Below are 25,193 nucleotides of genomic sequence, written 5' to 3'. Positions count from 1 at the left end.
GTGCCGTGTATTTACCGGGCAATGCAGATACCTTGCTATAGCAAGTTCGTCATTTTTTCTAAACCGTCGTTTCTTTGTAATGAATTATGTCCAATAATATGCAAAAAACCCCACCCCTACAACACTGAGCATTTTTGAAACAATTCTTGACCTCTGCACATGGCCTGGTCTTTTTAAGTCTGTGTGGCACTCTGTTCCAGAATCAAAGTGATGCTATTCCAGAATAATTACTTTGCCTCCATGGTCACTTTTATTCTGGGATAAAGAGTCCACATGGGGACTTATTCTGGACTAACTAGAGCGGAATAGTTATTGTAGAATAGCCCTTCCAGTCACTTTCTCCTGTGTAGAGAAGCTCAGATAGTCCACAGTCTAGCCTCACTGAAGTTAACAGCCCCAAGCTTTAACCCTACCCTGAAGTGAACGTTTCAGCCAGCAAGCAGAAAGGTTGCAGTGACTCAGTCTTGGCTATGGTTACATACATGTTGGGCTGAAACATGGAGGCCGAGTGTTAAAAGGCAGCCTTGCCTAGCAAGGGATTGGTCTCTGGAAAATGGAGGGTGAGGGTGACAGCTCATTTAAACTAGGCTGTTTAAGAACATGAAGCTGACGCTGTTAACAAATCTCACCGAAGAATGTTACAACTTGACCTGGATGGAAAATGCCATTTAGTTTTTGCACAAAATGTAGAGAAAATGTCCATTCTCCCCCACATCCCCCAACCCATTTCCCATGAAAGCATTTCAATTGTTTTTAATGAAAAACCAACACCAAAAGCAACAAACAGTCAAACCCATTTTTCCAAACCCAAAAATGGAAAATCTTCACTGAAATCCAAATCAAAACCAGAAATATTTTGCTGAAAAACGTTCAGGTTTTGGATTCGTTTTTCATCGAAACACCTGAAATGTTTAACCAAAATAAAAAATTTCCACCAAACCAATAAATGAATGAATAAATAAAAGTGGTCAAAAAGTCATTTTTGGCAAAAAAAAAGAAAAAGAAAAAAAGAAAAAAAAATCGTTCCACAAAACATTTCCAGCTAGCTCTACTTAAAACTCTGGAAGCAAATATAGATTCTCAGAATGGTTTTTATTATGTGTCTCAATTAGCAGCAAATAATAATCTATCTTCTTAAAGAGCTGAGAAATGACCTAATTTTCATGGTGTCCTGCTAAGCTTCAGAAGCTGTATGCAAGGTACAATTATGAGCCACGGTGTGTGTGGACTGTAGTAACTCTATGAGAAATCTATTTTCCTGTTAATTATTTTGGTTCCTGTGAGGATACAGGTACTGTTTCTTTAAGTCTATTGCAGGAAGCTATTGCAGGCATGGGGAAGAATTTCTACAGTGCAGCAGAGAGACATGGAAGCTTTAGGGATAATACTGGTTTCCTTATTCTCATAGAGATCCTTGTTCATTTCTAGAATCCCTCTTTCTGGCATTTTTACCATTGTCCCATGAGGATCCCATTTCTTGATATTAGACTTGGCCTCCCCTTTTTTATGCACATCAAAGGAGACCAGAAGGTTCTAATAGAGGAGTGTGAAACAAGAAAGTTATTATAGTCACATCGTTCCCGACTCTCTATCCAATTACATTCATGGGCCGTTTTCATCTACAGAGCAAACTACCAGATTCTGAATGCCTTATGTAGTCAGTCTTTCCCATGCTCTGTGCTTTGACTGGCTTTTCCACATTTAGGCTCTCCCATAAATTGCTCTAAGCAGAGGAGATGGCAAGTGACTCAAACTGCAGAGGAATGAAGAGCTCAAAGCAGTACATTTCACAGCTGTCAGGAGGTGCATTAAGCTGTAAAATTCTGATACTGTTCCTCTCAAATACTATACAGTGCAATGGATAACGGAGTCAAACACTAGAGCTAAGCAAATATTGGGAGAAGGGCAGATGGGGAAGATGCAATGCATCCTTATTTGAATTCCAAATTACATGTGGCTTTCATGTATTCATGACCTTTTTATGTTCCCTTTCCATTAACATGTGTGCATTTGAGCTCAGCCAGTGAGAATGCTTGTGAACATCGAATGTGAAGTGTGGCTGCTCAAACACTCATTGAGAGCAAAACTGAGAGAGTGAATTCAATGAAAATTCCCCATTCACATAGTATTATTCGCTAAATGCGCTGTCAAATCAGGGGCTGGAAACAATGTTACATCGCTTACATAACTAACCAAAACACTGGTGAATAGTTTATTGAGAACCATCTGCAGACTGAGAATTATTTACTGAAGAAATTTGGGAGCATTTCATGATCCGTTCGCAGAAAATATGTACACAGAAATAAAGGCGACAAAATTATTTAGTGTCAGTCACACAGCTCTGTCAAATAAGTCGTGGCCTTTTAAAAGGGATGGATAATTTCAGGGTCAGCAATATTTATAGTAAATAGAGACAGTTGAAAAATAGGCTGGAAATATAGTGAGAATTTTTTCCTATTTCCTCATCAAAATTTCAGTGAAATATTTAATTGAAATTTCAACATTGTTCAGCCTGGTCTAATAGCTTGCTGTGTTATGATCTGGCTAATCGAATCGTATGCTTAATGTGTTTGCCCACTCATTCTATTAGACTCAGTAATAACACCTAGCTCTTATATGGTGCTTTTCATCAGTGGATCTCAAAGCGCTTCACAATCTTTAATGTAGTTATCTTCCCAACACCCCAGGAAGGGCAAGAAATGTTATTATCCCAGTTTTACACATGGGGAAACAAAACACACAGAGGCTAAGTGACTTGCCTAAGGTTACCCAGGAAGTCTGTGCCAGAGCAGTGAACACAGGACTACCAACTCCTCGGCTAGTGTGTTAAGCAGAGGACCATTCCTCCTCTCAGTGCACCATTCCACCAATGACCTGATCAGGATGGATTTGATTTAAATCAAATTGATTTAAATCATGATTTAAATCACTAGTCAGGAAGACTCGATTTAATCATGGTTTTCTACATAAAAGTGCATTATTGTTGGTTGTTATAACCTTAATACATATTCTTCACAACTCAGAGATAGATGTAGGTTTCATTTTTAGAAGGTACACACTATCCATTTTTAAAGTGATTTATTTTGAAAACTTTTCAGATTAGTTTTACAGCTATATCAGAAAATGAAGGATTGTTTGGTTATTTCATTTACCAAAGGTAATTGAAGCAGATATTTATGAAGTCATTGGGAGGTGAACTGTCTCCAATTCAACAGGCTAATCATTAATATTTGGGGGATTTTCTTGCCATGCTGTATTAGGAGGAGAACATCACCAGACAGACATTTAAATTGTTTTATTTAACTAAAACAACAACAACAACATTACGTATTCTGGATTTTTTTCTTCAGCAGCAAACATAGAATATTTTAACAAAACTAGCATATGAATTTTTGAATTTAGTTAAACATTCAAGTTTGTTTTTGTTAAAATTGTTTTTAACTAAAATAGTGAAATGAAATATATATTTTTTAAAAACAAAAATTAAATTGACGACGTCAGCCAAGTCAACATGAGAAACTTAAACTATCGGCTTCTGCAGCTAACTCAGTCATCTTCACCTTCATTTTCCTGTTTGTTCATAATCTGGAAAAGGAAAACAAGCTTTCCTGCTTTTTCAGGTCCCAAACAATTTCTCAATTTGGAATGAATTAGTCTAAAGGAAGAAAATGTTCTTTCTACACGGCGGAAGAAGCTACTGTTGTTAAAAGTGAGTTTATCACTTCAATAGTCTTTGAATCAAAGTGCTTAAGTAACTTCCACCAGTTCACTGGTGTGACTTTCTTTAAAACATCATCAGCAAACATATATTTCTTGAACGGTTCACCCTTAGCTCTAAAGTTTATTATAGTTGGCATTATGAAGGGATGATTGCTGGATGTCCATGTCATAGCCAACTCCTCTTCTTCAACAGTTAAGGTTTGACCCTGGTACCAAGTACTGAGAATATTTGCAAGAAAATGAGCTGGAGATGGTGCTTATAGTTTAACTCTGTCATTGCATATTCCTCTTTTTACGATCTCACTCAGTCCCTTCTATATTTCAGCAGCATCAGCAATAAAACAGCTATTTCCCTGCATTTTGTTCAAGGCTACAGAAATAGGCTTCAGGGTACTCAGTATGTGTTCAACATTTCTCTTAAGTCCAATGTTGAGAACTTTGGCTGTGACAGGGCCATCTATTTGTTCAGGATTTTGTTCACAAACTGTCATCAGATTAGGCGAGTTCTTGATATAGAGCTCAAAACTGTCCACTACTGAGATCCATCGCACGTCTTGTGGGAGAGTTAGCTTGGTTCCTCCCACTTTTTTCAGAGCAGCTGCTGCAAAGTGGTTGTTATGGAAGTATTTTGCAATTTCAACAACATTAGCCTTTATTTATGGAACACTGAAGTCTTTGGCTAGGAGGTGCATCAAATGAGCACTGCAACCGTATGTTATTAGCTTGGGACTCTCGTCACTTTCTTTCTAAATAATTTCTTCTCATCTTGGATATATTTGCAGCATTGTCTGTGACCAAGCTGCATACTAGACATTTGAAATCTTTTTCAGTTGGTTATAGCTTTTACTGCTACTTCTTGTAAGTATTCTGCTGTGTGTGCATTTCCTGGTGTATCAATTGTTTCTGTAAGGAAGACATTCCCTTCTTCTGTTATCACACAAGCACATACAACAGGATCATTGTGAACATTGCTCCACCCATCAAGACTCAGGTTAACAATTTCACCCTGTAGACCTTTTGCACACTGTTCAATTTCTCTTTCATACACTTTATCCAGAAATTTGCCTGTGACATCTGCTCTGTTGGGTGGACTGTATCCTGGTCTTAATGACTGAACCATGTTAATTTAATGTGGGTTCTCAATCATACAGAAAGGAGAGTTTGTTGCATAAACCAACCGGGCAATTTTTTCATCAATTACCTCTTTTTGTAATCTGCTGGTTCTTATCACAAACTTATCTATGGTTGTTTCTGGATGATGGAGATTTTTTTTTCTTTTTGCTACAGGTGATATACTGTGGCTATGTGACATAGATGATGTGACTGAAACACTATCATTGGCAGAAAACTCTGAAACTATAGAAAATGATGGTGATCTTGAAGCTGGATAGTCTTCAGAATCCTGTATGTTGAGTATGGATTCCCCTAAACAAAATATGTCAATGCAGTTATTTAATTTTATTACCATACTGCTCATTTAGTATTACTCACTGCATTCACTGACACTCAGTACTACTTTAAAGGTGAAATTGTACAAGGAAGATCTGCCTATTTCCGCGATTTATTTTTTTTCACGACTGCATCTAAAATTGATAGTACCATAGAGTAACAACTATATTTTTTGCTCAAACATGAGAATTCAAGAATAGTCCAGAAGGAGGACAGGCAGTCCTTAAGAAAGAAGTATGAAATAAAAAAGTTTACCAACCTGAAGAGCCTGCATGTTCAGACCTGTTCCTTTCACCATCTTCAACGCAGCTTCCTCTTAAGAAGAAACACTTCTCAAGATGTTGTTTCATTCGGGCAACCAGGCCTTGCATTTCTTTGTTGCACTGTTTGCATTTTGCAGCCGTGCCTGTCTTACCCACAGGTAGAGGAACTTCATTAAAATATTCCCAAACTGGGTCTCGTTTACGGCCTGCTGCCATTATAGGTTTTCCCTTCTAGTGAGAGAATGGTATGGTAGAACTCAAATCAATGAAGGCTACACTCAGAAAGACCTCAAGACTTCTGGAATATGCTGCTCAAACAGTTTCATTTTTGTTTCTACTGCCTGTCCCTCCCTTCTCAAATTTATCTTCAAACTTCTTCTCCTTGTCCAGATCTATTCTGCCTCCAACAATCTTCTATCATTGAACTTTTTGAAACTCTGCACTTTTAGAGAGAGATAAGGGATTGACTCTGTGTACACACATTTGCAGAGGGACAATAGAGTTGAGGTCTGTTATTTCTCATCTCTATATATTATTTATTTATTTTAAAACATTTTTGCTGTTAACAAGCATGTTATCTCTGGAGACACAAATCCAGTTTGAGAACTGCAAAACTAAGCATCTCTGATGGTATCTTCTAGATTGAGCACTGAATCTCATTTGGTAGATAGAAAGATTAACCTAAACAATCTATACAGTAGCCCCTGGAACCCCATAAATTTGGGGCCCTAATCCATGAACTATTGGAACTCATTTACAAAACTTTTCTTAACCATTACATGAATATACTGTCTTATACTACAGAATTAGAATTTATAATCCCTATTCCATGATGCGATATCTTTGAGCTATAATGCATCTTAATTAAAACTATCTTTAGATAGTTTTTTTCCTCAAAAATCCAATTTAAATAAAAAAATAGGATTTTTTTGATTTGTTAAAAAAATAATACATTTTTATCCACCCTGGACCTGATCCACTGTAGTAAAAACTTACGCTTCTGTAGTTCGCATCCGTAGTTTCACTGTAAGCACTCACAGACAATTGCATAATTATAGCTGTGCACAATGGAACCTAAAAAAATGTCGTGGTGCGGTTTACCACTTTTGCCTGGTGTCATCACAGAAGATCTCAGTGGTTGCCCTGGAGGAGACACCCTTGTGAAGTTAATTGGATGTTGGTAGGCAGGCTTGAATTTTTCCTGCTGCTTTGGGGCAAAAACGTATGCATTTTATGTGGGGGAAGTGCGGGAACGTGGCATGAAAAGACCTGCTCAAATTCCACTGCATAGTCCAAAGAAAGGTGCAGGGGAGGTTTTGTCTGTACCCTTGAAGCCCTTAACTTCCATGACAGCTTGGCTTTAATGGCCATCCCACTGAAATACTGATTAATTTTTAAATATTTTGTCAAGAAACATCTGTTTATTTCACATTTGGCCAAATACTCTTCCACTTCTTTGGCCGGCAATAGCTGGCGAGATAACAATTGAGGGCATTTGACTCAGTGGAGGTTTGTCGAACATATTATTATGGCATAATGCATGCACCTCTTTTCTCCTGGGGTTTGTGTCAGGTAAGGCTTTGCCTTCCTGCAGCGTGTCCTTGTGCTGCAAAGTGACAGGATTCTGTTCCACTGTTCTGAAAAAGTCAGATGTGACAGCAAAGTCAGCAAATGGAGCATTCAGGCCAGTAAATGGGATTCAGCGGCTGAAGGGATGACATGCGTTAGCCACAATATGAATGTTTAAAATAAAGAGGAGTCTGAAGGGTCATCTCATCTTGCTCGTCCCTTCTGGGATACATCTAAAAATCCTACTTTAGGATCTCTTCTACCAACCAACCCGAGATGTACGATCTGATTTATGAAAGCTGCTTCAACCAGCACAACACGAAGTGGGGAGGGGGATCCTTTCCATTCCCCCATGGTCATGTGTGCATTTGTACTTCGCTAGAAGTGGTTGCTCAGAATCTGCCTGTTTGCAGAGAGGTCTGTGCTAATTAATACTATTACTACTGAGGTCTTTATAACATTTTTCATCAGGAGATCTCAAAACGCTTTACAAAAGAGGTCAGTATCATTGTCCCCATTATACAGATGAGGAAACTGAGGCATAGAGGAATGATGCAACTTGTCAAAAGTTACCGGGAATAGAAGCCTGGTCTGCTGAGTCCCAGTCCGGCATGCTATCCATTAGCCAACACCACCTCCCTTTGTTGGTAGTACACTAGTTCAAACACGTATGCCCCTGTCCATCCCTCTCCAAAGATAGCCACTGCTGGCGGAGTGCGTTTGTTGGCTTGCAATGACTTACAATGCACTTTCTTAACAGTGGCTCTTAATTTAGGCACCATGCAATTTGAGCCTGATGAATCCTGTAGCTTCTGCTTTAATGGGAAGTAGTTAAAGTGGGGATTGGGACCCATGATACTTTATTAATTACGGTACTAGGGGTACGGTAACTGCAGGGTATTACGAAGGTGTCCGTGGGATATTACTACAAGGGAAATCAGAAGTGCTTCAGAACTGATATACCTGCTACTGCCCATGTGGTTGTCATGGGCAAATCTGCAGGGTTAGGAATCCGCCCTTCCCATATTGGAACGGGCGGGTTTCTGCGCCCGTCACAGCCACCTCCAATGCCAGTGCTCAGGAGACGCGAGAGCCAGAATGACTGAAATAAACTGTGCTGGTGGAGCTCACCTGGGGCTTGCCCAGGGATTGAAGTGAGAGAGAGACAGGCGGGGGCCCTCTTGCTAAGCCCTGATCTGCACTAATCCTCTTGAGTGGACACATCACCAATGTGACCAATTTGACATGTGACCAGTGGAGAAGAGCAACGTGCGAGGAGATTGTTTGCGTGAAGATTGTTCCTTCTCCCCTCTCAGTGCACCAACCCAATGGGAATCAGAAATAAAAACTGGTCAGGCTAGAAAATGCAGGGATTACATGTAACCCATCCCAGGCTTAATTTAGCACCATCCAGGAAGGAGCTTTAAGGGGCTGCCAATGGGATCAATGTAATGACTGGGCACCACTCATGGCCTCTGTTGTCATCTGGCTGCAGCCCTGTTTCAGGTTACATTCTTAAATGACTGGTGCCAAACTTCATCCTGGCCTTAGTCAGGACTCCAGGTTAGCACCTGCACTTGTGAGAGTTTGAATAATTCCAAGCCCTACTTGGATCAGTTAAACTCTAGGGGCCCAGTTCATCATTACCAGCACTGTGTGGCCTCTGCAGGAGCCCTGCTGCATGGGGTGATCCAGGGTTGAGCAGGGGCATGCCCGAGGAAAGCGGTGGGGACATGCCAGAGGAATGGGGATGTGCTGGGGCATTCTTACTGCTCCGCAGAAATTCTGCCCCTCTGTGTTGGTCCATAAAGCTCCCTAGCCAGCATTCAGCGGCCCTGGAATAGAGTTATTCCAGGTTTTGGCTGGATATGGGCCCATGTCACCAGGTTCCTATCTAGAACCCACATTTCACCAAATTCAAGCTACCACTCTGGTCCCATCCAGATTCCAGCTTCGGCCCAACATGCCTGAGCCATGGGGTTTGGATCAGAGTCCAACCTTTTCCAGAGCTAAAGGGAATTTGGATCCAAAGCTGCAATTTTCCTCCTGGACTTCACAGGAGTCACTAGTATCACTCTGTAAGAGAGGACAAAATCTATCCTGTGACATTAAAGGGACACCAGTAACTTGAAATCCAGCCATTTTTTAAAAAAAGATGTACAAGTTGTTCTAGGTCTTGCCCCCAAATTCCCTGCTAACGTTTGTGGGTTTAGAATCACATTCCCCCTCTTGGGGTGCGAAACACACACATACAGTACACACCAGGGGAAACTGACTATGCAGAAAGTGCTGTCAAGTTGAAAATCGGGCACTGGATCAGTACTGAACTAGCTCCCCACTGTGTTGCTAGAGAAACCACTCACTGAGCGATCTCTTAAATGGAAACCCTCAGTGCTTGTGATGAGTAAAGCTCCTATTGCCCTTTTCACAGGGGTAGAGATGTTAACCCTGGTGTCCCGATTTAAATCCAACTCAAATATTCTGCCCATCTAACTTCCCACTGCCGTTTCAGTCTTCTTCCTGTAACCATTGTGTAAGGTTGCTGTGTGCTGTTAAACAGACACTATATTCCTCCCCAGAGCTGGCTAAATTAATGGAGTGGGGAGAATTTCAGAAATGGGGAGAAACACAGTTTACGTAGCCCAGTGAGATCTGTAGGGATAAAAAGGTGCCTTCCAAATGTGAGATATTTATTATTACTATTGGCTGGCGTTCCTTGTGGCCTTATACAGATGACTATAATGTACCAGGATCAAAGCCCCTCTACAGGGAAAATATACCAGGGAAATAAATGCCCAATAATTGTCTGACAGCTCCACAGGGAAGATAAATAAAACACGTTTGTATGTTTCCTGAAATGCAATATGTGGCTATAGGGTTGTCCTGATTTTCTTGATCCACTCCCACAAGAATGTTTGCATCAAGCCATGCATTCAGCCTGATCCTGAGCTGTCAGGTGTTATCTCTGTGTTTGATCATATTCTGCATGGGGACTTAATAAGCACTGCTCTCTCCCTTTAGCAATTTTATGACACAAGATTGAAATACATAATTGCCTCAGAGTAAAATTCTAAATAATAATAAGACAACTAGGTACCCAAGCTGACTGCATAATGTGTCTCCCTGCATGCCTTTTTATTCTCAGCTCAAACACAAACCAAGAAAGCATCTACACTAAACAATGTGTGACCTGGGACAGAAATCCTGCCAAAGATGAAAAAAAAAAAAAAACCCTCCCAAACCCTACATTTGATTGAAGTGAAGAAGAAAGGCAATTTTCGTCCTGGTTAGGTGTGAAATTTCCAATGTGTAAAGTTTAGAAAGAGTAAACTTCAAAAAGACAGAGCCACAGCAGTGCTGTTGAAACCAACTCACAGGAAAAAGCCAAATTGTCCCTGTATTAAAGATTCTACCACGGCTTTGATTTGAGAAAAAGAGTCTCACTCTTCCCTCTTCCTTGGCAAGTAATTCCACGGATCAAAGACCCATTTCACATATGTTCCACTATTAATGAGGTGCTTGGAGTATAATTACTCATACCTTTTTCTTCTCTTAACAGCTGAGAGGAAGCGTTCTCTAGGCAAAGACTATCATCCCCTTTGTCTGAAGTGTTACCAGTGCAAACGGCAGCTCAGCCCCGGCCAGCACGCAGAGGTAGGAAACGAACTGTCTCTTATCTGCCTGCCTCAATGAGTTACTGCATGACCACAATAATCCGTCTCCTGATCCCATTTCAAAGGGCTGGTTCGCACTGGGATGCAATGAAGGCTGCATGCAATCCGCTTAGAAGTTTTTTCAGTGTGATAGCTGGGGAGATAAAGGCTGGTAGAAAGTGGACATGCACTGAGAACAGCAGACAGATTAGAACTATTACAGCACCAGGGTAGCACCACCATTTACTAAAAATATCCAGCTTGCCACAGCGATAAAGACATACTATCGTGTGTCTGTCACACGCCGGTGTGGGGAGGTGGATGGGGGTGAGTGTGTTGAGCTAGGTTGCACATGGTACCATACACACTAGTAGAGCCTGGCAGGAATTTTTCAGCGAAATGTTTTTTCATCAGAAAATACCAATTTGTCCAACCCAAAACTGTTCACAGGCAAGGGCCAGTTTCGATGACTTGCTCATCTTGAAAAATTGGTTGGAGAAAAGAAATTTTGAAATTGTCCACACGACTCGTGTCGACATTTTCAGAATGAAAAATTCCAGTTCAGAAACACTTTTTAGTTAGAAATTTATGCTAACAACAATTTTAAAAAATCAAACTTTAAATGAAATGTTTTGAATGAGATGAATTATAAAAAAAAAATTGGGGGCTTGACAGGTGGGAAAATTTGAGATCACGATTTTCATCACAATTCAGGAGGTAAAAATTTTCCTGGGATGGGAAAACCATTTCCTGCCCAGGTCTACACAGACTCGGATCTGAAGGGGCAGCCTGTGAGTACCACCAGGGGAGGGGAGCGCGGCACAGCTGTGGTTTGACGTACCTCAAGCAATAGAGCTGAGAGCCCTGCTTTTGAAGACTGCCCCTGAGCATCAGGGAGTGAACTCTTGGGAAGATTTTCCTAGTCTAACCCAAAGTCAATGACACTTTAGGGATGCTGCAAAATCGATGGGATGGGTTTTTGGAGAGGGTTGAGGTGTTCCTCAAATGCGGGAGGTGGGGAGAAATGGAAAGGAGCTTTGTAACTGGTTGGCTGGCCAAGTGGAGCTAGCCACTAAATGATTTCAGAGCCTAAGTCCCTCTTTCAAAAGGGATTTAGACAGCTGGGGCCGTATTTTCAAAGATACCGCCACTTCTCGAGTAGAGGGGGATCAGCAGGGGTCCCAAGAGCAGTGGATTTCAAAATAAATAATCCTTTGAGATTACCGGGGCAGTTTCCTCTCTCAGAGCAATTGTCTCAGGCTCTCTGCAGTCTCAGGCCACAGTTTCAAGCTCTTCTTACTATCCATCAGGGCTAGAAAAAATTTTTAAATTAATACTAGGATTCAGATGTCATCACATGATTCCAGGAGCTGGAGCCCCAGGCTGCCTATGCCTTAATGTGTCCCTGCTTCCAAGACCCAGTTCAGGCAGGGGTGTGCAGGAGTGAGTCTCTGTGGGCATGCAGCACAGCCTGCCCATGCCTGCATGCACCTGCCCACATCCGCGGTGGATGATATCTCAGGGTAGCCAGAGAGAGCTGCTCTTTCTTTGCCTGCAGTACTGCCCCGTGACAGATTCTGCATACAGGATCTGATTTATACAAGACACCCAAGAGCTGTCATGAATCTGCATGCAGTTTCTGATTCTGCAACATGCCCAACCATATGCTCCTCTTCTCTAAAATCAGAATCAGCCCTACTGCCACACTCTTTAAATCTCCAATCACTGAGACAAACAAAGATGGCGGTGCATGCTGCCACAGACCTGCCTGGCTTGGCACAGCCCTTCCTCGCTTTCTGCAAGTTCATGAATCAGAAAGGCCAAGAGATCTTTCAGGTTCTTACCCAAAGGGCTGTGGTGATGGTCTGGGTAAGGGGAAGGCATTGGGACGATGTTGTCACTAACACACAGTAACCTGGGCAGCTCAGCCAGTGCATTCCCCTTAACATGTGATCAGAGCCAAATTCTGCTTGCTGACTAGGCAGAAGTGGGAAGCTGGTGGGAGCCTGTTCTGTGTCTGTCTCATGTGAACTTCTTGTGTCTAAGGTGATATGTACGTCACCCCTCCCCTAAAACAGCCTAATGAAGAACAATCCCCAGCCTGCTTTCCCCCTTCTCGAGGACAGTAACAATTGGCTGAGCCCAGACCTACTCCTCACTCAGCTGTTCTGGCACCTGTATATTATGCACTTTTTAAAATGCCAAAATCAGCCTAAGAGCCTCGGGCCATGGTCCTGGACCCCTTGTGGATTAGATTTTATTGAAACAAAATGTTTTGATTGGCCCCAAACAAGTCCCCCCCCCAAAAAAAATTGTTTCACAGGAAATGTGAACATTTCTCAATGAAAGGAAATGTCAAAATGTTGGAATTTGCCATGGAGGGAAATTCTGACTTTTGACCAGCTCTAAGGATAAGTTACCTATCTTCTTTTCATCTGGAATTCTCTCTGTGTAGTTCTGTCCGAGCTTCAAAAAAGATACCAAAAAAGAGAGGGTTCAAAGAAGAGCAACGAAAATGAGTCTTGAGTCTCTACTAGGAGAGATGGAAGGAACTGGTTTGTTTAACCTAAAAACTACTCGTGGAATCATGGAAGTCAACAAATGGCTACGCAGGTGGTGTCGGAGAGAAGGCTTTCGATTCTTTGACCATGGGATGGTGTTCCAAGAAGGAGGAGTGCTAGGCAGAGACGGGCTCCACCTAACGAAGAGAGGGAAGAGCATCTTCGCAAGCAGGCTGGCTAACCTAGTGAGGAGGGCTTTAAACTAGGTTCACCGGGGGAAAGAGACCAAAGCCCTGAAGTAAGTGGGGAAGTGGGATACTGGGAGGAAGCACGAGCAGGAGCGTGCAAGAGGGCAGGGCTCCTGTCTGATACTGAGAAAGAGGGATGATCAGCGAGTTATCTCAAGTGCCTATACACAAATGCAAGAAGCCTGGGAAACAAGCAGGGACAACTGGAAGTCCTGGCACAGTCAAGGAATTATGATGTGATTGGAGTAACAGAGACTTGGTGGGATAACTCACATGACTGGAGTACTGTCATGGATGGATATAAACTGTTCAGGAAGGACAGGCAGGGCAGAAAAGGTGGGGGATTTGCACTGTATGTAAGAGAGCAGTATGACTGCTCAGAGCTCAAGTATGAAACTGCAGAAAAAGCTGAGTGTCTCTGGATTAAGTTTAGAAGTGTGAGCAACAAGGGTGATGTCGTGGTGGGAGTCTGCTACAGACCACCGGACCAGAGGAATGAGGTGGATGAGGCTTTCTTCCGGCAACTCACGGAAGTTACGAGATCGCAGGCCCTGGTTCTCATGGGAGACTTCAATCACCCTGATATCTGCTGAAAGAGCAATACAGCGGTGCACAGACAATCCAGGAAGTTTTTGGAAAGTGTAGGGGACAATTTCCTGGTGCAAGTGCTGGAGGAACCAACTAGGGGCAGAGCTCTTCTTGACTTGCTGCTCACAAACCAGGAAGAATTAGTAGGGGAAGCGAAAGGTGTATGGGAACCTGGGAGGCAGTGATCATAAGATGGTCGAGTTCAGGATTCTGACACAGGAAAGAAAGGAGAGCAGCAGAATATGAACCCTGGACTTCAGAAAAGCAGACTTTGACTCCCTCAGGGAACTGAGGGGCAAGATCCCCTGGGAGAATAACATGAGGGGGAAAGGAGTCCAGGAGAACTGGCTGTATTTTAAAGAATCCTTATTGAGGTTACAGGGACAAACCATCCCGATGTGTCGAAAGAATAGTAAATATGGCAGGTGACCAGCCTGGCTTCACAGTGAAATACTTGCTGATCTTAAACACAAAAAAGAAGCTTACAAGAAGTGGAAGATTGGACAAATGACTAGGGAAGAGTATAAAAATATTGCTTGGGCATGCAGGAGTGAAATTAGGAAGGCCAAATCACACCTGGAGTTGCAGCTAGCAAGAGATGTTAAGAGTAACAAGAAGGGTTTCTTCAGGTATGTTAGCAACAAGAAGAAAGTCAAGGAAAGTGTGGGCCCCTTACTGAATGAGGGAGGCAACCTAGTGACAGAGGAGGTGGAAAAAGCTAATGTACTCAATGCTTTTTTTGCCTCTGTCTTCACGAACAAGGTCAGCTCCCAGACTACTGCACTGGGCAGCACAGCATGGAGAGGAGGTGACCAGCCCTCTGTGGAGAAAGAAGTGGTTCGGGACTATTTAGAAAAGCTGGACGAGCACAAGTACATGGGGCTGGACGCGCTGCATCCGAGAGTGCTAAAGGAATTGGCGGATGTGATTGCAGAGCCATTGGCCATTATCTTTGAAAACTCATGGCGATTGGGGGAAGTCCCGGACGACTGGAAAAAGGCTAATGTAGTGCCCATCTTTAAAAAAGGGAAGAAGGAGGATCCTGGGAACTACATGCCAGTCAGCCTCACTTCAGTCCCTGGAAAAATCATGCAGCAGGTCCTCAAGGAATCAATTCTGAAGCACTTAGAGGAGAGGAAAGTGATCAGGAACAATCAGCATGGATTCACCAAGGGCAAGTCATGCCTGACTAATCTAATTGCCTTCTATGATGAGATAACTGGCTCTGTGGATGAGGGAAAAGCGGTGGACGTGTTGTTCCTTGACTTTAGCAAAGCTTTTGAAACGGTCTCCCACAGTATTCTTGCCAGCAAGTTAAAGAAGTATCGGCTGGATGAATGGACCATAAGGTGGATTGAAAGTTGGCTAGATTGTCGGGCTCAACGGGTAGTGAGCAATGGCTCCATGTCTAGTTGGCAGCCAGTATCAAGTGGAGTGCCCCAAGGGTCGGTCCTGGGGCCGGTTTTGTTCAATATCTTCATAAATGATCTGCAGGATAGTGTGGATTGCACCCTCAGCTAGTTTGCAGATGACACTAAACTGGGAGGAGAGGTAGATACGCTGGAGGGTAGGGATAGGATACAGAGGGACCTAGACAAATTAGAGGATTGGGCCAAAAGAAATCTGATGAGGTTCAACAAGGACAAGTGCAGAGTTCTGCACTTAGGACGGAAGAATCCCATGCACCGCTACAGACTAGGGATCGAATGGCTAGGCAGCAGTTCTGCAGAAAAGGACCTAGGGGTGACAGTGGACGAGAAGCTAGATATGAGTCAACAGTGTGCCCTTGTTGCCAAGAAGGCCAATGGCATTTTGGGATGTATAGGTAGGGGCATTGCCAGCAGATCGAGGGACATGATCGTTCCCCTCTATTTGACATTGGTGAGGCCTCATCTGGAGTACTGTGTCCAGTTTTGGGCCCCCCACTACAAGAAGGATGTGGAAAAATTGGAAAGAGTCCAGCGGAGGGCAACAAAAATGATTAGGGGACTGGAACGCATGACTTACGAGGAGAGGCTGAGGGAACTGGGATTGTTTAGTCTGCGGAAGAGAAGAATGAGGGGGGATTTGATAGTTGCTTTCAACTACCTGAAAGGGGGTTCCAAAGAGGATGGATCTAGACTGTTCTCAGTGGGAGCTGATGACAGAACAAGGAGTAATGGTCTCAAGTTGCAGTGGGGGAGGTTTAGGTTGGATATTAGGAAAAACTTTTTCACTAGGAGGGTTGTGAAACACTGGAATGCGTTACCTAGGGAGGTGGTGGAATCTCCTTCCTTTGAGGTTTTTAAGGTCAGGCTTGACAAAGCTCTGGATGGGATGATTTAATAGGGGATCGGTCCTGCTTTGAGTAGGGGGTTGGACTAGATGACCTCCTGAGGTCCCTTCCAACCCTGATATTCTATGATTCTATGATACTTAAAAAGGCAGTGAGGTACCGGCACATTCCTAAAGGCAGCTCAATACAGAAGAACACAAGTAACTGTTCTTAGGGGACACTGGGATTAAACTAAGGAGCAAGGTGCTGAAGTTAAAAGGATAAAGGGAGATAGCAGAAGTAACTGATGTTAAAGTCAGTCAGCCAGCGAAACGAAGTGTCGAATAAGGTAGCTTGCTATGGCACAGTCACTAGACATCTCTAACCTGGAAGCAGGGGCTTTAATTAGGCAATCTGAGAAGGTCCCTTTTCATTTCCGAAAGCTCTGACTCATGGATCTGCTGTAAATCAGCTTTGAATCCAGGTCTCCAGAGGGAGAGACTGGCTGTTTAACTCGCTAGCCTCATAGCCAGGATTAGACCAGAAATAGCAGACACCCACCTATTCTGGAAGCGAAGCTGCTTCCCTGAATATGCGCATCCCATCCCCACAGCGTCTGTGGGAAGCTCCTTTTACTAGTGGATTGATTTAAAGTGACTGCTTATCCCGACAGTCAGTATTTCCTGGCAAATGTTGGCCTCTGGCTCAGTTGATTTCATCATGTAACCAGCATTCCCCGTACTCCCTCTAATACAGTATGAATTTGCTTAAAAGGAGAAGTTGAGTTTTTTCAGACCCAGCCATTTAATCACCTGGCTGTAGTGCAGCATTCGCGGCAGTGGTGTTATTTATCACTAGTTAATTAAAGCGCTGGGGAAAGGCGAGTCTCGGAGTTCACAAGTGTGTGTGTGTGTGTGGGGCATTAGAGGGGTTTTTCAGCAATAGATAATGAGCGAGATTCAAAATGTCTGGTCGGTGACATACTCTGAGTGCCCCCAAAGCCCCCCACACAGCGTGGGAAGAATGGAAAATGCCAGGCAGAAATATTGTACAGTATCCTTTGAGCTCATGACAAGACCTAATGCTCCTAAAGGTGGGAAATCTCAGCAGCACTGATCATAAAGACCCCCCAGGCTCTTGGGATTTGTTTGCTAAGGAAGTTCCCTGAAACACTGGGTGTTTCCTTTCTCCATATTTGCTAGGTGTCAGTATGGGGTGAACAGAAGAAAATCCAGCCATTCGTTTTAATTTCAGTTCACTGTCAGGAACTGAAGGGAAATACTAGGTAGTGATGTTTAAACTAACCCCCCGCCAGCTGGGTTTTGTTCCTGTTATTCCCTTTGACCTGAGCAATTAGCTAAATATGGGGTGTCACAGGTTGTTCCAGTTAGGGGGAGAAACTGGTGACAGAGCCAGGTATTGTCTTTGATGCAATCCTGTTTATTTACAAAGATTACGTGTAAAGTCCTGTTTGCCTGAACACTGCAGGAATCAAATAGCAGGAGCCAGTTTCCTTGCTTGCTGTTCCAAGCCTTCCTTTCCAGCCAGCACTCTGCCTAAAAAGCTTTCTACTAGCTCTCTCTCAGAACCACATTACCAGCCTTCTCTTACTGTCTTCCTGCTCCTTCTGCTTCTGTGGTGCTGTCTTTCTCTCTCCTGATTCTCCCCTCCCACACATATCCTCACCCACAAACAATGCTCAGCCCACACAGTTCTAATTCCTGGGCAGACTTGTATATGCCTTTGTTTTAGGCAGGAGCTGCTTAACTGTCTCTTACAAATATCTGAAATGAGGGGTGGCAGCCACACCCAACAGGTTAAATGAGGTATAGCCCAACCCACAATATTATACTATTATTAATTATCCATGCTGTGGTAGCATCTAGGCCCCAGCCATGGATCGGGACCCCAATGTGCAAGGCACTGTACAAACACAGAACAAAAATACTGGCCTGCTATGTCTCCTCAAATCCAACAAGCCAAGCATGCCATTCAAGCGAACCACAAGGGGCTAGAATCAGACCCTTGGCTCCCGTACATCAGTGTAGCACCAGTAACTTCAACAGAGCCACAGCAGCTTGCACCAGCGGAGGCTCTGGCCCCGCGACTTTAACCGGATAAGAAGCACATAATGAGAAAATGGATCACGTCAGCCCAATGAGAAGGACCATTAGTTACAAGCTCCATCCAACCCTAACTCATTCCTAGGTGCAGTCTCCAACCAACTCCAGCTGCAGCTGCTTCCAGCTGGCCAGCCTGCTTTTGAACTCCATGCAAAATGGTCCAGGTCTTAAAAGCACACTGTCCACATCCAGATGCCATGGCTCGCAAAGCTCTAGATGCTGCTTGTTTGAATCGAGCGCACACATTATTCCTGAACCCATTTTAAGCAGGACTTGCCCTCTCTGCTCTGGGTTCCATTTCCATGGGCTGCTGAGACACATACTGTGACTAGCTGGTTGGAGGGCAATCCTTATCCTTTTCTTATGAGTATATGTCTGTCTATTGTTTTACAGGAGTGGAGTTGGCTCAGCCAATCAGAATGCAGGTTTGCTGTACCACCACTATGCAGGCATCCCTGTGTTGCTATATCTCAGTAATAACCTGTACCCCGTGCTAGTTAACAGCCTAGATTTCAGCCTGGAGTTTATGTACCCCAGGATAGAACAATTCCAGTTCTACTGGAGATCTCTTGTGTGATCTCAGAGGTGTCAGTCAATCTCCCTGGGCCTGAGCTCCCCACCTCTAAAATGGGGGTGCAGATACTGTACTTCCTTTGTCTGCCTGGCCTGTTTAGAATGTAAGCGTTTTTGGGCAGGGACTGAGCATGTGTACAGCTCCTGTCGCTACAGGGCTCTGATTTCAGCTCATGTCCACGGGTGCTCCTGTTTTACAAATAAGAATAACCGAAGAAGACAATGTACACAACCGTTGACGCTTGGGAGTTCTGCATGTGGGTGGGTGATTACAAAGGTGTACCCTTGAAATGATTGAAGTGGAAATGATGGGAGGTGGGGAATTAAATTCTGGGGTACATGGGCAGCTCAAAGATAGCTGGATCTCAGGAAGATGTTGACACAGGATCCAAACGCTGAATTCTCAAGGTCTAATGCTCCACGTCTTGCCGATGGCACTTGTCCCATTGCAGTCAATGGGATTACACACAGGATAAGTGAGACAAATAGGATTTTGCCTTAAGTCAGGGATGGATTCAAAGTCAGTCTTTCCATCCACTTCGATCACTTTAGATAAGGTCCCAACAACTTTAATTCCTCTGGGGTTTGGGATTTTTTTCCATCTCCCAAAGTAGAGAGCCACATTGATAAAGGAAAGTTAGAGGTGGGCTGGCTTGCCAGAGGTCGGGATGGCAGGTACCTGCACTATCATCAGATCTGTCCACTGCAATCAGCTAATATTGAGCTGAAATGAGAAGCTAAAAGAGATCTATGGCACAAAGCAATGCTCATGATACTTTATTTTAAATATCAGAGGGGTAGCCGTGTTAGTCTGGATCTGTAAAAGCAGCAAAGAGTCCTGTGGGCACCTTATAGACTAACAGACGTACTGGAGCATGAGCTTTCGTGGGTCAATATCCACTTCGTCGCATGCACTCACGAAAGCTCATGCTCCAATACGTCTGTTAGTCTATAAGGTGCAACAGGACTCTTTGCCGCTTTTATTTTAAATGTTAAACTTTGCTTGCGTTTTTTTGTCAGACCATAACAAAAACAACCCTCTTGCTGAGTTCCCTCTATGCCACTCCCCTTCCCAGCCCTTCAGTCAGTTTATCTGCTTTCACCCCGAACTCACCTGTAGCAGCTCTGTGTTTTACTCTGTCTGAGTACACCCATATCAATGCCAGCACTTAAATACCATTAACAGGAACATTTGGGGGAGGAATAATACATGCCTTCAGCCCGCACTGAAATGCTTTGGCCTCAGTGCAGTTTTTGGGAGGCAGGGAAGCAAACTGAAAAATCTCTAATAAAAGGAAATGAGAAGTGTCTCTCCTACAAAGTGGAGTAGTTAGCAAGGACTAACTCCATACGTCTAATTCATAAACTGAAATAATCTTCCATTAGCAGAAAGTTTAGGCTCAACAGTTAGATTCTGATTGAAAATTATAAAAAACATTGTCTACCTGTTCTCATTAAATATTTTTTTTTTAAAAACCACTCAATGCAACACATTTTTTGCATTTAAAAATTTCCCATGTACTGTTTGCAATCCGAACACTGAAGCGTCATGCACCTAAGAGAAGTGCAATAAAGCAAGGGAAACGGACTAGGATCTAGTTTGCAGTGTTGTTATCATCATGTTGGTCCCAGGATATCAGAGAGACAAGGCAGATGAGGTAACATCTTTTACTGGAATAACTTCTGTTGGTGAGAGAGAGACAAGCTTTTGAGCTCTACAGAGCTCTTCTTCAGGTCTGGGAAGGGTAATCAGAGTGTCACAGCTCAATAAAAGGTGGAACAATTTGTTAAGCATAAGGAGTTAACACCTGTTGCAAGAAACCTTTCAAAATCGAATAGGAAATTAACACATCCGCAGTCATAGGACAAGGGAGAGTTAGGGCAGGTCTACACTAGAAAGGTATATTGGCACAGCTGTACCGATGCAGCTGCATCCCTGTAGCACATCTGATGAAGACTCTCTAAGCTGATGGGAGAGAGCTCTTACTAACTCCACCTCTGTGAGAGGAGGGAGCTATGTCGGTGGAAGAAGCTCTCCCACCGACATAGCACTGTCTATACAGGGGAGTTAGGGTTGTTATAAGTATGTTAGTCAGGAGTGAGGATTTTTCACACCCCTGAATGACTTAGTTGTACCGCAGTAAGTCCTATGCTCATCATTTAAAGGTGTTATGCAGGTTTCCTTTGAGGACAAAGACTGAGAGGTCAGATATAAAGTGATCACTTTGTGAAAAGTGTTCACCCATGGGTGATTGGATGGTTTTGTCTTTTACAATTTTGCTGTGTGAGTTCATTCGAAAGCGTAGTGATTGTCTGTCTGATTTCATCCACATAATGGTTGTTGGGACATTTGATGCACTGGATGAGGTACACCATGTTTGTGATAGGCATGTGTAGGACCCATGGTTCTTGAAAGGTGTGTTGTAGGGGTTACTGATCATCATAGCAATGGAGATATGGCTTCAGGTTTTGAATCTGTTGTTCTGGCAGGGTCTGGTGCCGCTTCCAGTTGGTGTATCCTGGTCTGTGTGGAGTTTGCTTCTGATGAGGAGTTTGGCAAGTTTGGGAGCTGGGGGTTGGAAGGCCAGAAGATGGAAGACGGGAAAGATTTCTTTCAGGATGTGGTCCCCATCAAGTATGGGTTGTAATGGTTTGATGATACCATGCATGGCTTCCAGTGTGGGTTAGTATGTGACACTTAGGGGTTTGGGGTCATTGGGGTGTTTTTTTGTTCTGTATTGAAGCAGATTATCTCAGGGAATTAGGGTGGCCCATTCCATGATGCAATCTACTTCTCTGGTGAAGAGTCCTTTTTTGGTGAAAGCAGTTTTAGGTGTGTTAAGATGTGTATCCCGAATATTCTCCTCGGAGCATATTCTATGGTATCTGAGGGCCTGGCTAGAGATAACAAATTTCTTGGTGTATTTGGGGTCGATGCTGAACTTGTGGAGGTAAGTGTGATGATTTGTGGATTTCCTTATATCTGGTTCTAGGGCTCCATTGTTGAAGCTGATCGTGTTTTTCAGGAAGGTGAGGCGGGTGTGGGAATGTTCTTGAGAGAGTTTGATGGATGGCTGGTGGTTGTTGAAGTTGGGGGGGCACTCTAGGAGGGAGATTTGGTCATTTGTGGAGACATTGATGTATCTCAGGTGTATCATTGATTTCATGCAGCATTTTTCTAGAAATTCTTCCTCCAGGTGGCCCATGAAGAGGTTGGCATATTATTCCTATGACTGCAGCAATTGCCCACTTCATTTAGAATTGTTTCTCGCAATATGTGTTAACTCCTTATGCTTAACTACCTGGTCTCCCTTGTATTTAGCTGTGACACGCTGCGTACCTTTCCCAGACCTGAAGAGGAGCTCTGTGTGGGCTCAAAAGCTTGTCTCTCTCACCAACAAAAGATATTACCTCATCCACCTTGTCTCTCTCTAGAGTCTAGTTTCACAGGTTACACAGAAATGTAAATAAAGAGATTCATGGTGAAAACCGTAAGTCCTGGAGCACCCACTGAAAAATTTAGTGGGTGGTTAGCATCCACTGGCAGTCAGCTCCTCCTCCTTGTCCCCACACAGAACCTCCTGCCTGCCGGTGGCCCTGCTGATCAACTCCTCCCCCTCCCTCCCAGCGCCTTCTGGCCGCCATGATCAGCTGTTCCATGCCGTGGAGGAGGCGCTGGAGAGGAGTGAGAGGAGTGGGGATGGGGCATGCTCAGGGGCGGGGGCGGCACTGGGTGGGAAGAGGCGGGGCGGGGCAAAGCAGAGGCAGGAAGAGGAGGAGCAGAGGTGTGGGCTTGGGGGAAGGGGTGGGGTGTGGGTGGGGTCTGGGGTGGCACAGGGGTTTAGCACCCCTGAGACAAGGAGGAAGCTGGCACCTGTGGTGAAAACATTCTTTCCATTTGAATAACAAAGAAACATTGGTAACACACGAACAGTCTTTGGGTTTTCTTTAATAAGGATTTTAAACCTGACAGTATCTGTTTAAGTGAATTATAATATATCCCTCCTACCTGTTAAAGTGTAATTTGTGAGAGTCTTTATGTCTCCCCTACTCTGAGTGGTGCCTGCTCCCAATCCAGGTTTCTAACACAATAGTGAAAATCACAGCTTCTTCCCCATTACCACTAGACTGCCTCAGCTGGCCTGCTATCTATTGCACGACCAGTGAAGAAATATTTGTGGCTATACAACCTGGTGCTGTAAATCCATTACCTCTGACAGCTAAGTAGCATTGGCCCAGCTCAGGCCTTGGATGGGGCAGCTAAGTGTTGCAGGAAGTGTTATCAGTGGGACAGCAGGTAGCACCCTTGGGTCTGAATGAGGTGCTGTCTTTCAGATGAGACTCAAAAAAAAAAAAAAGGATTGGTACCACTTATGGTCATCAAAGGTGCCATGGGACTTTAAAACAGGAGTAGGGAAATTAATTCTGATGTCATGTCCAAATTCAAAGATGGGTAATTATAGTCTAACTCCTTAGATTCCCTCTGCAGTTTTGGTTGGATAAGGTAGTCTTCACTTTCTGTCCTGAACTGTTCTGTGTGTTGCTGTTTTCATGAGACATTTGTCACATCTCATTGCAAAGGTGACTACAATTCCTCAGTGGATAGTGTGAAACTTACCTACATATAATTTGTTTGGCAAAACTGAATGAAAGCTGTAAGATACAGATAATTACATATTTACATTGAGTTAACTCTCTCTGTAAGCAGGTGGAGAGATTCAGCAGGCATCCAGAGAGAGGGAAATAGCAATCTTTCTAAGATTCATGCCTTTTAAGGCCAAAAGGGTCCATTAATGATAATCAAGTCTGATCTCCTGCATGGCACAGGCCTGTGATCCCTGCATGAAGCTCAAGACTGCTGGCTGCACAACATCATATGTTTCAGAAAAAGACATCCAATTTTGATTTACTGACCTTAAGTGATAGAGAATCCACTACAACCTTAGGAGAGCTGTTTCCATGCTTAAATCTACTCACTGTTAAAAATTTGCACCTTATTTCTAGCTTCCAGACATTATGTAATCTTTTTCCTCTAGAGCCATCTGCAGTTAGAAATGCCTTTCCCATTTAAGTATTTGTAGATCACCATCAAGCCAGCTCTTAAACTTGTCTAGGATAAATTGAATAGACTGAACTTCTTTAGTTACTCATTGTAAGGCAGGTTTTCCAGACCTCGAATCATTCTTGTAGCTCTTATCCAAACCCTTTCCAATTTGTCAACGTCTTTTTTCATAGATTCACAGATTTCAAAGCCAGAAGGGACCCTGTGATCCTCTAGTCTGACCTGCTGTATAATACAGGCCACAAAACTACCCCAAAATAATTCCTAGAGCAGATCTTTTAGAAAAACATCCCATCTTGGTTTAAAAATTGCCAGTGATGGATAATCCATCATGATCCTTGGTAAGTTGTTCCAGTGGTTAATTACCCTGACTGTTAAAAATGTACACCTTATTTGCCTAGCTTCAACTTCCAGCCGTTGGATCATGCTGGAACATAAGATCTGCCATACTAGGTCAGATCATGGTCCATCTTGCCAATTATTATATCTCCCATGGTGGCCTGTATCTAAGCGTCAGGGGGAATGTAAAGAAAAGAGCAATTATGGAGTGATCCACCCCTGTCTTCCACTCCCAGGTTCTGGTCATCAAAGGTCCAGAACTGGACACAATGTTCCAGCAGAGATTGCAAGAGTGCCAAATACAAGGGGGAAAATAATTTCTCTGCTCCTACTTGAGAATCCCTTGTTTATGCAGCCAAGAATCATATTAGCTCTTTCGGCCACAGTGTTGCACTAGGAGCTCATATTCAGGTGCTTGTCCACCACGACCACCAAATCTTTTCAGAGTCACTGCACCCCAAGATAGAGTCCCCCGTCATGTAAGTATGGCCTACGTTCTTTTTTCCCCATGTATATACATTTACATTTAGCCATATTAAAAGGCATATTGTTTGCTTGTGCCCAGCTTCCCAGGCAATTCTGTATCAGAGACCTATCCTCTTCGTTATTTACCATTCCCCCAATTTTGATGTCATCTGCAAACTTTATCACTCATGATTTTATGTTGTTTTCCAGATCATTGATAAAAATGTTGGTAAATTGTAACAATGGCTAATTACTCTCACTTAAAATTATGCCTTATTTCCAGTCTGAGTTTGCCCATGATTCCATATTCCATGATTCAATGTCAAGCTAACTGGCCTATAGTTACATAGGTCATCCTGTTTATCCTTTTAAAATATTGGCACAAC

General features: G+C 43.4%; 1 protein-coding gene across 1 annotated transcript in view; it reads left to right on the top strand.

Moving 5' to 3' along the window:
* Positions 1-25,193, top strand: part of LOC125636610 (cysteine-rich protein 1) — a 55,226-nt gene that overhangs the window by 20,276 nt on the left and 9,757 nt on the right. The window contains exon 2 of the mRNA XM_048850005.2: positions 10,561-10,655. Coding sequence (XP_048705962.1) covers positions 10,561-10,655 — 95 coding nt within the window. The remainder of the gene's footprint in view (positions 1-10,560; positions 10,656-25,193) is intronic.

Source organism: Caretta caretta, chromosome 5 (assembly GCF_965140235.1).
Source record: "Caretta caretta isolate rCarCar2 chromosome 5, rCarCar1.hap1, whole genome shotgun sequence".
Lineage (NCBI taxonomy): Eukaryota > Metazoa > Chordata > Testudines > Cheloniidae > Caretta > Caretta caretta.
The sequence above is the reverse complement of the archived record's forward strand: the minus strand, read 5'-3'. Positions and strand labels throughout refer to the sequence as shown.